The sequence below is a fragment of the Globicephala melas genome, chromosome 3 (genome assembly GCF_963455315.2).
Source record: "Globicephala melas chromosome 3, mGloMel1.2, whole genome shotgun sequence".
Classification (NCBI taxonomy): domain Eukaryota; kingdom Metazoa; phylum Chordata; class Mammalia; order Artiodactyla; family Delphinidae; genus Globicephala; species Globicephala melas.
Genome location: NC_083316.1, coordinates 161,182,419 through 161,197,035, shown reverse-complemented (window position 1 = coordinate 161,197,035; position 14,617 = coordinate 161,182,419). Strand labels below are relative to the sequence as shown.

Sequence of the window (14,617 nt, the reverse complement as noted above, 5' to 3'; positions counted from 1 at the left end):
ACTTTTTTGCTAGGGTCCTTTGACTTCCACTTTTCATAATCTTTTGCCAGGCACTTTAATTCTTTGGAAAGGTAGTCAGAGCTCACTTCCCACCCACCCACCTACACCCCACCACCCCGTACTCAGGAAAAAAACCTCTGTGCCACTCCTGGAGCTGTTTGGGGGTAATAGGAAGCCTCTCTGAACGACAATCCCATCCTAAGAGCTGAGTGCTCAATGGAGGGGAGACAGCAGCCAGTGGTCCTCTTGGTTGTATCTTCAGGCACCTCAGGAATGACTTATGATACAGCCACCTCACCTGCTGGGAAAAGGGCAATCAACACCCTGTACTGTCAGTGCACACAAAGGCATCACCTCTGTTCCATGTGTAGGGAATAAAAGAATCGTGTCCCAAGTTTGTAAGAAGTCATCCAGCAAGTATTAACCCCCAGCAACAGGCAGTGGGGGCCGGTTTGAAAAGTTGAAGTCTGTTCTTTCTAGGAAAACAGTCCTCTTGAGTGGGAGCTGCGGTAACATTGTGCCATGTTTTCTAGGTCACAGTAGTCTAAAGTGGAATCTTCAGCAACCTAAGCTGAGAGGAGCTAGAGAGGGAGTGAAATAAAATGCGTGTTTTATGGCAAAAAAAAGAAAAAAAAAAAGAAAAATTTAAACAAATTCTTCTCTGCCCTTTGGCTTCCTCTCTCCTCCCACTGTGCATTGTGTATCTGCATTATGCATCAGCTGGACCTCCCCCATCAGCAGGAATGTCTGCTCAACCATAAAGAGTAACATTTTTCTAGCATCAACAAGACAACTCCTTAAAAGATAACATTTCTTCTTGATCTTGTAAGGGGTCACATGACCCACCATGATCCTGCTTAGATCTGGATTATGTAAACTGTCAGTAATATGTCATTTGATGTACAGCCCTCTACCTCAAAAACCTTATATAACTGTGCCTTGATTTCTTTTTTTTTTTTTTTTTTTTCCGAAGTGTAAGCTTTTACTACTCCAGCACAGCTTGGACTTCACCAATGCCTACCTTCGTGGGGCATGTAGTGTGACTCATGATTGCAGACACAGCCTGTGTTACAGCTCTGGGCTACTGTCAAAGACATTCAGTTACACGAACCGTGACTTGCTTCTAAAAATGTGAGTCCCATTTTCATTTTCCTTCCTCTCTGCCTTGCTCCCTACTTCCCGCCTTCTTGGGACTTCTCACTGTCTGGGTAACAAAGCTTGGGCCTAGCCAAACCTGGGGTAGTGAGACCCCTCTGTCACAAGCAGTGCCCGGGCCTGAGGCTGAGCCTGTGGCCTCTGGAGCCCAACCTAGCTTGGTGCAGCACCAAGGGGTGGCCTGTTAGGCTAGTTCCCGGCTCCCTGGGGAAGCCTGCGGACACTGGCCTGATGGGAGGCGCTACTGCACTCCCTGGGGCCTCTCAGAACTCCCACTTCTAGTTAGTGGACCGAACCATGGGACAGCCACACCTCACTTTTCCTTTTCCCAATTACAAGCAGCTGGGAGGGCCCCTGGCCTCATCAGCTCTGTCATCAGAGTGGCTGCTTTTCCCCAGGGCTTCAGCAAAGTCCGAAAAGAAGGGCTAAGGGCTGCTGCTGTAGGCCTGGGCTGCAGAGGCCCCGCCCAGCTCTCAGGGGAACTGGCACCCCGCTAGTCCCACTGGACCACTCACCTCTCCTCCTTGGCCTGTGTAGCCAGCAGCCTTCAGACCTGCCCTCCTCCCCGCCACCGGCCCCTCCAACGACATCGGCTTTCCTCTCCCGCGAATGCTGGCCTCAAGGCAGGCTGTTGAGAAGTCCTGCCCTACTGACAGCCAGCAGCAGTCAGCCCGGAGGGCTCTGAGCCCTGCCTGTGCCCACACCCCAAGAGCAGCAAGGCCACCACCTGCCCTCCTCCGTGAGGACGGAGCCCCCACCCCCCTGCCCACAGACTGCAGAGGGTTCGCGAGCTGTGAGAACTTCCAACCATGAGAATTTTGACCTCCGGGTTTAGGAATCTGACCAGATGGACAGTTCAGCTCTGAAACTCATCACTCTCTTTGGGGCCCTGCCTGTTCTGTTGTTCCAGGCCCAAGTCTGGGAAGGAGCTGGACGACAGCAGCTGCAGGCTGTCTAGGACCCCATCCTCGTGCAAGGCCAGCTTCTGCAGCATCTTCTGTTGTGCTGGCGTGATGACGTTCTGCGGGGGCTGTGACGACATCGAGCCGTCCAGGAGTGATCCTTCCATAGCTGTGGGCTGGAGCCCCGGGCCGCTCCCCCAGCTCGACTCTCGGGTGGTACCCCCTTGAGTGCAGCCAGCCTGCCTGAGGGGTGCTGGTGCACAAACGGCGGCCCCTGGGCCAGAGCTGCCTGGCTGGGCTGGGCCCAGGGGGCAGCTTGGGGTCAGCAATGCAGGGCAGCAGATAGGCCGGACATGCTCTTGTCTCTATCCACGGGCTGGCTGGCACCTTTCTGCGGCCTCTCTGGAGCCTGGGCCAGGCCTCCCGAGGGCGCTGCCAGGGGCTGCCATGGGCGGGCACCGCTCAGGGCACTGCTGGTGGTGGACACGTAGGAGTTCTCTTGCGGGAAAAGGGTTGGCGGCTGGCGGCCTCTGGCTCCAGAGACGGCCCTGCCACTGCTGCCTGCAGCTTCTCCAGGCTCTGGTACACCTGGTTCGTGGGAGGGGGGGTGGGGGCGGTCTCCTCTTGGCCCGGTGGTGCAGGCAGCAGCAAGCCAGATGGCCCAGGGCCAGGCCCAGCTCTGGTGGGCATGGCCCGGGCCTGCGTTCCAGGTGTTTCTTGTAGATTTGGGTGGAGATCGGGGCCGCTCAGGCATCTGCAGCCAGACCTGCTTGGAGTGTGGTCTGGGTGCTTTTCAGGGCCACCCCAGCCTCCTCGGCTTCCTCTTCAACCAGGTCTTTCAGATACTTGGTCTGGGCACCGTGCATCCTCACAGCCCTCCGGCCTGTGCCGTGACTTCTAACGAGCGAAACAGTTCTCAGAGCTTTCTGAGATGCTCTTCCCAGGTTACAATCCTCAAATTTGGCTCAAATAAAATTTTCCAATTCTTTCTTAGATTGACGGATTAATTTTTCATTCACAGGGAGTGCTCTTGGTTCAAATAACACAGACTCATATTTCATACAAATCTTTATGAGTTTTTCTCTTCTTCAAGTTTTATTGAGATATAATTGCATACATCACTGAAGGTGTACCACATAATAATTTGACCCACATACATCAATGCAATGCAAACTTATCACACTAAATTTAATGAGCATCCATCATCTCCTATAGATACAAAAATAAGAAATAGAAAATAAAGTTTTTCCTTGTGGTGAGAACTCTTAGAATTTATTCTCTCAGCTACTTTCATATACCACATACAGCAGTGCAAATTATATTTGCCATGTTGTACATTACATCCTTAGTACTTATTTATCTTTGAACTGGAAGTTTTGACCTTTTGACTGCATTTATTGAATTCCCCTCCCCCACCTCTGGTAACCACAAATCTGCTCTCTATTCCTATGAGTTTGTTTGCTTTTGAAATATAATTGACCTACAACACTATGTTAGTTCCTCTTACACAACACTGTGATTCAATATTTCTATACATTTCAAAATGATCACTGTGATAAATCTAGTTACAATATGCCACCTTACAAAGATACTACATGGTTATTGACTCTTCCTAGATTTACTTGAACAAATGTTCTTCATCTGCTGTTTGCCTTTAAGACTATTTCTGGCAGCTTGAAATATTTGTTATTAAAATAATTTTCACCAGTTTTATTGAGGAATGAGTCTGAAGACCTCCTCACACTGTAAGGACATCCTAATACATTTAGTATGAAGCCCATTCCAGTCAATAGAGAATGAAAGTGATAGCTCTAAAATCACTTGTCATTTTATATGTGATCAAAATTGAGAAATTTTGTTTTTTATGATTTCCAAAACGATACTGAACACTTCACAAAATTTACTGTTTAGGAGATTACACAGAAAAAATGACTCCTCAATTATAAGGCACAATTTGATTTCTAATAGATAAAAATTAAAATACAATGTTAGTCATGATCCTTCACATAAACAGAACCATCATGATGCATGTAAGTGTATGTGTTTATACACATATATTAATTTTCCTTTTCCTTTTTTTTCCTCTTTAAGAAAGTGGCTCATGTTCTTATGGAGGATTGGCTAAATAAAAAATATGCAATCGAGGGAATTCCCTGGAAGTCCAGTGATTAGGACTCTGCGCTTTCACTGTTGAGGGCCCAGGTTCAAACACTGGTCAGGAAACTAAGTTCCCACAAGCCATGTGGCGCAGCCAAAAAAAAAAAAAAACAATCTAAATGGGCACGTTGGAAACCTAAGGGAAGAATTGTAGTTGAAGTCCAAACGCAGTCTAGTGGCAGAATACTTCTGGTTCAGGGAAGATCAGTTTTTGTTCTGTTAAGAACTACAGGGGCTTCCCTGGTGGCGCAGTGGTTGAGAGTCCGCCTGCCGACGCAGGGGACATGGGTTTGTGCCCCGGTCTGGGAAGATCCCACATGCCGTGAAGCGGCTAGGCCCATGAGCCATGGCCGCTGAGCCTGCGTGTCCGGAGCCTGTGCTCTGCAACGGGAGAGGTCACAACAGTGAGAGGCCCGCGTACCACAAAAAAAAAAAAAAAAAGAGTAGCTCCTGCTTGCCACAACTATGGAAGGCCTGCTCACAGCAACGAAGACCCAATGCAGCCAAAAAAAAAAAAAAAAATCAGAGCAGAAATAAGTGAAATAGGGACTAAAAAAACAGAAAAGATCAATGAAACTAAGAGCTGGTTCTTCGATAAACCTTTAGCCAGACTCATCAAGAAAAAAAGAGGGCCAAAATCAATAAAATCAGAATGGAAAAAAGAAAAGTTACAACCAATACCACAGACATACAAAACAACACAAGATACTAGTATGAACAATTACATGCCCATAAAATGGACAACCTGGAAGAAATGAAGAAATTCTTAGAAATGTACAAACACCCAAGATTTAATCAGGAAGAAACAGAAAAAAAAATTGCTAATTATCAGGGAAATGCAAATCAAAACTGCAATAAGGTACCACCTCACAGCAGTCAGACTGTCCATCATTAAAAAGTCTACAAATAACAAATGCTGGAGAAGGTGTGGAGAAAAGGGAACCTTCCTACATTGTTGGTAGGAATGTAAATTGGTGCATCCACTTTGGAACACAGTATGGAGGTTCCTCAAAAAACTAAAAATAAAGTTGCCATATGATCCAGCAATTCCACTCCTGGGCGTATATCCAGACAAAACTATAATTCAATAGATACATGCATCTCTATATTCAGAGCAGTGCTATTTACAATAGCCAAGACATGGAAACAACCTAAATGTCCATCGACAGATGAATGGACAAAGAAAATGTGGTACATATAAACAAGGGAATACTACTCAGCCAGAAAAAAGAAGGAAATAATGCCATTTTCAGCAACATGGATGGACCTAGAGATTATCACACTAAGTGGAGTAAGTCAGAAAGAGAGAGACAAATACTATATGATATCACTTATATGTGAAATCTAAAATATGACACAAATCAACATATCTACAAAATATTATATATATAGGATGGATAAAAAAATGGTCCTACTGTATAGCACAGGAAACTATATTCAATATCCTGTGATAAACCATAATGGAAAACAATATGGAAAAGAATATATACATATATGTAACTGTGTCACTTTGCTATATGGCAGAAATTAACAAAACATTGTAAATAAACTAGTCTTCAATAAAATTTTTTAAAAATTAAAAAAAAAACAGGAATAGGGGCCAAGGTGCTATGCCTATTTATATACACTGGTTACTCTATGCACATTAAAGGAATGGAGAAGGTGTAAAAAAAATGACACAACTGAATGTATTTAGGAAACAGAAATAGACTTACAGACATAGAGAACAGACTTGTGGTTGCCAAGGGGGAGAGGGGGTGGGGGGAGGGATGGATTGGGAGATTGGGATTAGCGGAGGCCAACTATTATACATAGAATAGATAAACAACAAGGTCTTACTGTATAGCAAAGGGAACTATATTCAATATCTGTGATAAACAATAATGGAAAACAATATGAAAAAGAATGTGTATATGTATAACTGAACCACCCTGCTACACAGCATAAATTAACACAACATTGTAAATCAACTATACTTCAATAAGATAAACATAAAAAAAAAAAAAGAGTATAGTGTTTCAGAAAGGGATCACTGGCAAAGTAGTCCTATCTTTCTCCCTTGCCAGCTTTGTATTGCCTCACAATTTACCTAAATTTATAGACCTCAGTTAAGTCACTAAAATGATTTCAAAAATATTACCTAGTATACTAAGAAGTGAATTTATGTATTTTATAACCCTATCTCTAACAATGATAAAAGATAAAATGCAAAACCATAAAAATGACCAATAGTCCCCTCTTCTTACTAATATAATTGAACGAAGCTTCTTACTAATTAAGTTTATCTCCACAACACTGTTTTTGCCTTCAGGAAAATGATTATGAACACCAACGATAAAATAAACTGCCTGAAAGCATTCAATAAAGAAAAATGTCTTGCTATCTTGTATAGCAATCAAATCCTCTAACACAAGTGAAAATGCTGTAAGAAGTCCTCTCAAGCACACTGTTACTATTATACACCACAGTCGTATAGGGTTTGTAATCATTTTTTTTAATTGAAGTATAGTTGCTTTACAATTTTGTGTTAACTTCTGCTGTACAGCAAAGTGATTCAGTTATACACATAGATATTCCTTTTAGTATTTTTTCCATTATAGTTTATTAAAGGATACTGAATACAGTTCCCTGTGCTATACACTGGGACCTTGTTGTTTGTCTATAATCATTCTGAATAGAATAGTTTTAATCACATACAATAAAATAAACACATTGAGGGATTATATTGAGCTAAAAGTAATACGAAACATGCATAGCCATCCTGACAGAAGGAAGGTGCTTATTCTCACATGGAAACAATGAGTCAAGGAAGCCACTGCACAATGAAGCAGAGAAACAAACTCCCATGTCATTCTTTCTGGCGGCACCATTGTGAATGCCGTGGTGAGTCAGGAACACATACTCACTAGCACTGTTAACAGCATAAACTGTTTTCAACACAAATTAGACATTATAAAGATATAATTCAGAGAAGAGTGGAATCAGAGAATATTCCCAACCATAAAACACTGAAATACTTTCATGGTAGATATAAGAAGACTTACAGAAAAAATTCAAACTCTGATGGATCTTTTATGTGGAAGGTGTGAAGACATCAGGGGAAACTACACATCTATAAAAATGGTAATCAAACACTTGTTGGTGGTGTTGACAATACTCTTGACTATAAAGACACAGAATCTGGAAAATAAGCTGGAAGATGGTGTCATTGAAGCTCCTATGTGTCTGCCTCTCTCCCAGTCTGGGGACTCCAATAGCTAAAGAATGTCTTCTTTGCACCTGCTTTAAAATCACACAGGTGAATTATTGGTGAATGCTGATATGGAACCAAAAAAAGGATGGATTCTGGAAAGTCTAGGTCTTAATATTACTCACAGGCAAGATATCTCCAACTCCAGATTTTTTGTATTATCACAAGCCTCATAGTCTATTCAACTAATACGAGTGAGAAGAAAACACAAAAAGCAAATAGGAAAAATCATAATTTACATAACAGTATGCTCTTTGACATCCTAGCCATACATAAAATTTATTCCAAGTGTTCAATAGAATGGAATGGAAAAAGGCTCCTATACGCACCACCACAAAAAAGGATCTTTCTCAGTAAAAAGGGTGAAATAGGGATTTCCCTGGTGGTGCAGCTGGTGCAGCGGTTAAGAATCCGCCTGCCAAAGCAGGGAGCACAGGTTTGAGCCCTGGTCTGGAAAGATCCCACAAGCCACAGAGCAACTAAGCCCGTGTGCCACAACTACTGAGCCTGCGCTCTAGAGCCTGCGAGCCACAACTACTGAAGCCCACGTGCCTAGAGCCCATGCTCTGCAACAAAGAGAAGCCACTGCAACAAGAAGCCTGCGCACCTCAATGAAGAGTAGCCCCCACTCGCCACAACTAGAGAAAGCCCACGTGCAGCAACAAAGACCCAATGCAGCCAAAAATAAATAAATAAATATTTCTAAAAAGGGTGAAACATATATAATGGATTACGAATATCCAGGAACTGCCACACAATACTACTAGGAAAATTCCAACAAATACCAAACTGCCATTTTTCAATGTCCCATTAACAGAGAATGAATAGAACATTATAAAAATTTAAGCCTAATTGCATATTAGAAATACACGTAAATTCACCCATGGATCCATCAGGCTTCAAATGTAAAGAGAAAAAAATCATTGTCTGATTAAAGGAAAAATAAGTACCTTTGAAACTTATGATTATTGTTGAAAGACAACTTATGGAATTAACTCACATTAATATTCATTTCTGAAATTAGTATAAATCCATCATTCAAAGATACACATGAAGAAATACCCTTAGTAAAAACAAAATATTTATAAACTTTTAAAACAACTCTTTCATATTGAAGGTTTTCTGGAACATTAGGCACGGAGTACTTTCTATCTACTTATCTCATGTTACTACTATTTATACTTCTTTTCCATGGGAGTTTTCACATGTAATGATATGGGTCAAAGTGTTTCTCAGGTTTTTTTTTTAATTAACATATTTATTGAGGTATAATTGCTTTACATTTTGTGTTAGTTGCTGCTATATAACAATGTGAATCAGCTATACATATACATATATCTCCATATCCCCTCCCTCTTGCGTCTCCCTCCCACCCTTTGTATCCCACACCTCTAAATGGTCACAGAGCACCAAGTTGACCTCCCTGTACTATGCGGCTGCTTCTCACTAGCTATTTATTTTATATTTGGTAGTGTATATATGTCAATGTCACTCTCTCACTTCGTCTCAGCTTACCCTTCCCCCTCCCCGTGTCCTCAAGTCCATTCTCTCTGTCTGGTCAGGGAACTATGAGATGTGGCAACTACGAGTTCGCATACTGCAACCAAAGATCCAGCATGCCTCAATGAAGATTGAAGATCCTGCATGCCACAACTAAGACCCAGCACAGCAAAATAAATAAATAAATATTGGGTTGGCCAAAAACTTCCTTCGGTTTTTAAGTAAAAATGAAAGACACATTTTTCATTTTCACCAAAAACTTTATTGAACAGCATATTCACCATTTTGTTCCATTACCTTCTGCCATTTTTCTGGCAACTTCATAATTCCATCTTTCCAAAACTTTTTATCTTTTTGAGTAAAGAACTGTTCAAGGTGCCTTTTACAGTCTTCCAGGGAATTGAAATTTTTTCCAGTAAGAGAATTTTGTAAAGACCAAAATAAATGGAAATCCGAAGGTGCAATGTCTGGTGAATACGGCAGATGAATCAGAACTTCCCAGCCAAGCTGTAACAGTTTTTGCCTGGTCATCAAAGAAATATGTGGTCTTGCGTCATCCTGATGGAAGATTACGCATTTTCTGTTCACTAATTCTGGATGCTTTATGTTGAGTGCTGCTTTCAGTTGGTCTAACTGTGAGCAGTACTTGTTGGAATTGATCGTTTTGTTTTCCAGAAGGAGCTCATAATAGAGGACTCCCTTCCAATCCCCCCATATACACAACATCACCTTTTTTGGATGAGGACCAGCCTTTGGTGTGGTTTGTGGTGGCTTGTTTCACTTGCCCCACGATTTTTTCTGTTCCACATTATTGTACAGTATCCACTTTTCATCACCCGTCCCAATTTGTTTTAAAAACGGAACGTTTTCATTACATTTCAGTAGAGAATCGCACGCAGAAGTACGATCAAGAAGGTTTTTTTTTTGCTTAACTTATGTGGAACTCAAACATCAAAGCGATTGACATAACCAAGCTGGTGCAAATGATTTTCAGCACTTGATTTGGATATTTTGAGTATGTAGGCTATCTCCCACGTGGTATAATGTCGATTGCTCTCAATTGATGTCTCCATTTGATCACTATCAACTTCAACTGGTCTACCCCAATGTGGAGCATCGTCCAGCAAGAAATCTCTAGCATGAAACTTGGTAAATGAATTTTGACACGTTTGGTCAGTCACAGCACCTTCTCCATAAACTGCACAATTGTTTTTTGCTTTTCAGTTGCGTTTTTGCCTTTCTTGAAATAATAAAGCATAATATGCCGAAAATGTTACTTTTTCCCTTACATCACCAATATTAAAATGGCTACACAAAAATTCACCAATTTTGATTTTTTTTAAATGCTTACTGATATGAGAACTGCCACAATACAATCTAACAAAATTGTTTCAAATGAAGTTAAAGACAACTTAGTGCTACTAGACCATTTTTTTTAATTAAAAAAAAATTTTTTTAATTTATTTATTTTTGGCTGCATTAGGTATTTGTTGCTACATGCAGGCTTTCTCTAGTTGCAGCCAGCAGGGGTTACTCTTCGTTGTGGTGCGTGGTCTTCTCATTGCAGTGGCCTCTTTTGTTGCAGCGCACAAGCTCTAGGCATGTGGGCTCAGTAGTTGTGGCTTGCAGGCTCTAGAGCACAAGCTCAGTAGTTGTGGCACATGGGCTTAGTTGCTCCACGGCATGTGAGATCTTCCCAGACCAGGGATTGAACCCTTGTCCCCTGCATTGGCAGGCAGATTCTTACCCACTGTGCCACCAGGGAAGCTCTGCTAGACCATCTTACAGAAAAAAATGAACAAACCTTTTGGCCAACATAATATTTTTAAAAAACTTACTCACATTGCATAATGATTAAATGAAGAAAGCTACAAGGTTTTTCTGAATATTCATACATAAAAAGGATACTTTAATATATTCTTTGAGGAAATGAAAAGTAACATTGTTAGCTAATGAAAGCTTCAAAAAGAGTTGGTAAAATATTTGAAAAGACTACAAAAACTACTGTTTCACAAAAAATTCAAACAGTTTCAATCATGTAAAATAAAAGACAATAAAAAACATGTTGGGGGATTATATTCAGCTACAAGTAACAGGAAACACCCATAGCCATCTTGACAGAAGGAGGTGCTTATTCTCACATGGAAACAATGGGTCACCAATGTCCCTGTGCAATGCAGTAGAGAAACAAACTCTCATGTCATTCGTTTTGGTGGCACCTTTGTGAATGTTGTGGTGAGTCAGGAACACATACTAGTATTACTAGTATTATTAACTACATAAAGTGTTTCCTACACATATTAGACACTATAAAGATATAATCCAGAGAGGAGTGTAATCAGAGACTATTACCAATCATAAAATACTGAAATAACTTTCAAAGTGGACACAAGAGGCCTTACAGAAAAAATTCAAACTCTGATGGATCTTTGATGTGTAAGCTGTGAAGATATCAGGGGAACCTACATGTCTATAAAAATGGAAATCAAGCATTTTTTGATGGTGTTGAGGACACTCTTGACTACAAGGACACAGAATCTGGAAAATAAGCTGGGAGATGGTGTCCTTGAAGCTCCTACATATCTGCCTCTCTCCCAGTGTGGGGAATCCACTATCTGAAGAACGTCTTCTCTGCATCTGCTTTAAAATCGCACACAGGTGAGCTGTTGGTGAATGCTAACATGGAACCACAAAAGGGATAGATTCTGGAAAGTCTAGGTCCTAATATGACTCATAGGCAAGATATCTCCAACTCCAGATTTTCTGTATTATCACAAGTCTCACAGTCTATTCAACAAATACCAGTCAGAAGGAAACACAAAAAGCAAATAGGAAAAATCATAATTTACATAACAGTATACTCTTTGACATATTAGTCATACATAAAATTTATTCCAAGTGTTTAATAGAATGGAAAATGGGAAAAGGCTCCTATACACACCACCACCAGAAAGGATCTTTCTCAGTAAAAAGGATACAATATATACAATATATTATATACCTAGGAACTGCCACACAAAACTACTAGGAAATCCCAACAAATACCTAACTGTCATTTTTCAATGGCCCATTAACAGAGGATGAATAGAACATTATAAAAATTTAAGTCTCACTGCATGCTAGAAATACACTTAAATTCATCCATGAATCCAACAGGCTTCAGAAGTAAATAGAACAAAGTAACTATCCAAGTAAAGGAAAAATCACTACCTTTAAACGTTATGTACTATTGTTGAAAGACGAATTACAGAATGAATTCACATTAATATTCGTTCGTGAAATAGTAGAAATCCACCATTGAAGGATACACTTGAAGAAAGATCCTGAGTAAACACAACATATTTATAAATTTTTGTTTGTTTGTTTGTTTGGCTGCATTGGGTCTTTGCTGCTGTACATGGGCTTTCTCTAGTTGTGGCGAGCGGGGGCTGCTTTTCGTTGCAGTGCACGGGCTTCTCATTGTGGCGGCTTCCCTTGTTGTGGAGAATGGGCTCTAGGCACATAGGCTTCAGTAGTTGTGGCACGTGGGCTCAGTAGTTGTGGCTCATGGGCTCTAGAGCCCAGGCTCAGTAGTTGTGGCACATGGGCTTAGTTGCTCTGTGGCATGTGGGATCTTCCAGGACTAGGGCTCGAACCCATGTACCCTGTATTGGCAGGCAGATTCTTAACCACTGCACCACCAGGAAAGTCCTATAAACTTTTAAAACAACTCTTTCTGGACTTCACTGGCAGTCTAGTGGTTAAGACTCTGCACTTCCATTGCACGGGGCACAGGTTTGATCCCTGATTGGGGAACTAAGATGCCCCACATGCTGCACAGCCTGGCCAAAAAAAAATAATAATAAATAAAATTTTTAAAAACTCTTTCATATTGAAGGTTTTTTGGAACATTAGGCATAGATTACTTTCCATCAAGTTATCTCATGTTACTTACATTTATACTTCTTTTCCATGGGAGTTTTTACATGTAATGATATCGACCAACAACCCAGGCTGTTTACAAATAAGGTTTTATCTAGTAAACCCTTTTATGGTTTCATAAACTACAAAGATCAGAAAAGCTATTCCCACATTCGTCATATTTTATATGATTTCTGTCCAGTGTGCAGTCTCAGGTCTTTGAACGACTGAGAGGCAAATGAAGGATTGCCCACATTCCTGTCATTGATAGGGTTTCTGTCCAGTGTGAATTCTTTCATGCACTTGAACATATGCAGAAGTGAAGGTTTTCCCTTCATTTTTACATTCATAGGGTTTTTCTCAAGTATGGGTCCTTCGATGTATTTTCAAAACTGCTAGATATCTATAACTTTTACCACATTGTTCACATTGATATGGTTTCTCTCCAGTGTGACTCCTTTCATGTGTTTTAAGAGAACTGGGATTAATGAATACTCTCTCACATTCTTTACATTTATAAGGTCCATCCCCAGTGTGTGTTATCATGTGTTTCTGAAGGGTTATTTTCCATGTGAAGGCTTTCCCACATTCCTTACATTCATAGGGTTTTTCTCCAGTGTGGATTCTTTCATGATTTTGAAGAGACCGGGCAGTATTCAATACTTTAGAACATGTTTTACACACATATGGTGTCTCTCCTGTGTGATGTCTTTTGTGTAGCTGTAAGGAACTGAAATGATTGAAGCCTTTTCCACACTGCTTACATTCATAGAGTTTCTCTCCCCTGTGAATTCTTTCATGGATTTGAATAGTTTCAGGACTTTTAAAGGCTTTTCCACATTGTTTACATTGATAGGGTTTCTCTCCGTTGTGACTGCTTTCATGCATTCGAAGACAACTGGGATAAATGAATGCTTTCTCACATTTCTGACATTTGTAAGGTAAATCCCCAGCGTGAGTTACCATGTGTTTTCGAAAAGTTGTTTCCCACATGAAGGCTTTCCCACATTCCTTACATTCATAGGGTTTCTCTCCTGTGTGAGTTCTTTTGTGTAGTCGGAAGGATTTTTGATATCGAAAGACTTTTCCACATTGTTCACATTCATAGGGCTTCTCTCCAGTGTGACTCCTTTCATGTGTTCTAAGAGAACTAGGAGAAATGAATGCTTTCCCACATTCTTTACATTTATATACCTTCTCATGGTACTTTTGATACTCTCTTCGTTTGTTTTCAATGTGACATTTCATGTGTCTATTAAAGGATGAATGATGCATGAAGACCTTTGCACATGCACTGCATTCCCATGGTTTTAAACCAGGAGTTTTCTTCTTCAGATTGAGAGTTGGAATAAGGGTGAAGTTTTCTCCACAGAAACTACTGCCTTTACTTTCAGAGAGTCTCTCTACCATAGAACTTCTGTAAACAATGAGAAGATTATCAATGATTTCTTTATTAAGAAATCATTTATTTATTGTATTTATTATGATTTATAGGAACAGTGAGGTTTTCTATCTTGTGTGAATTGTTAGAAGTTGAATAAACTGAATGCTCTGCAACAGGACTTCACCTCTTCTATTAAAAAGTGATATTCAAATATAGGGTTTATTGACTGCACATGAACTATATTGGAAACACAGAACATTTATATCACATTTAAGAAAATACTTTTTCGGAGACATTTTCTGAGAATAGAATAACTAAATTTGAAGACTGGGCTATTTGTTTTTGTTGACTTCTTTAAAATTTTCAGAA

At 40.6% G+C, this 14,617-nt stretch overlaps 1 protein-coding gene and 1 pseudogene across 1 annotated transcript in view; both read right to left on the bottom strand.

Annotated features, from left to right (window-relative positions):
* Positions 1-2,011: 2,011 nt before the first annotated feature.
* LOC132597044 (interleukin-1 receptor-associated kinase 1 pseudogene) lies at positions 2,012-9,271 on the bottom strand (annotated as a pseudogene).
* LOC115865317 (zinc finger protein 709-like) overlaps positions 9,160-14,617 on the bottom strand; it is a 41,035-nt gene continuing 35,577 nt past the window's right edge. The window contains exon 5 of the mRNA XM_030879980.2: positions 9,160-14,281. Within this exon, the coding sequence (XP_030735840.1) occupies positions 13,225-14,281 (1,057 nt within the window). The 3' untranslated portion in view covers positions 9,160-13,224. The remainder of the gene's footprint in view (positions 14,282-14,617) is intronic.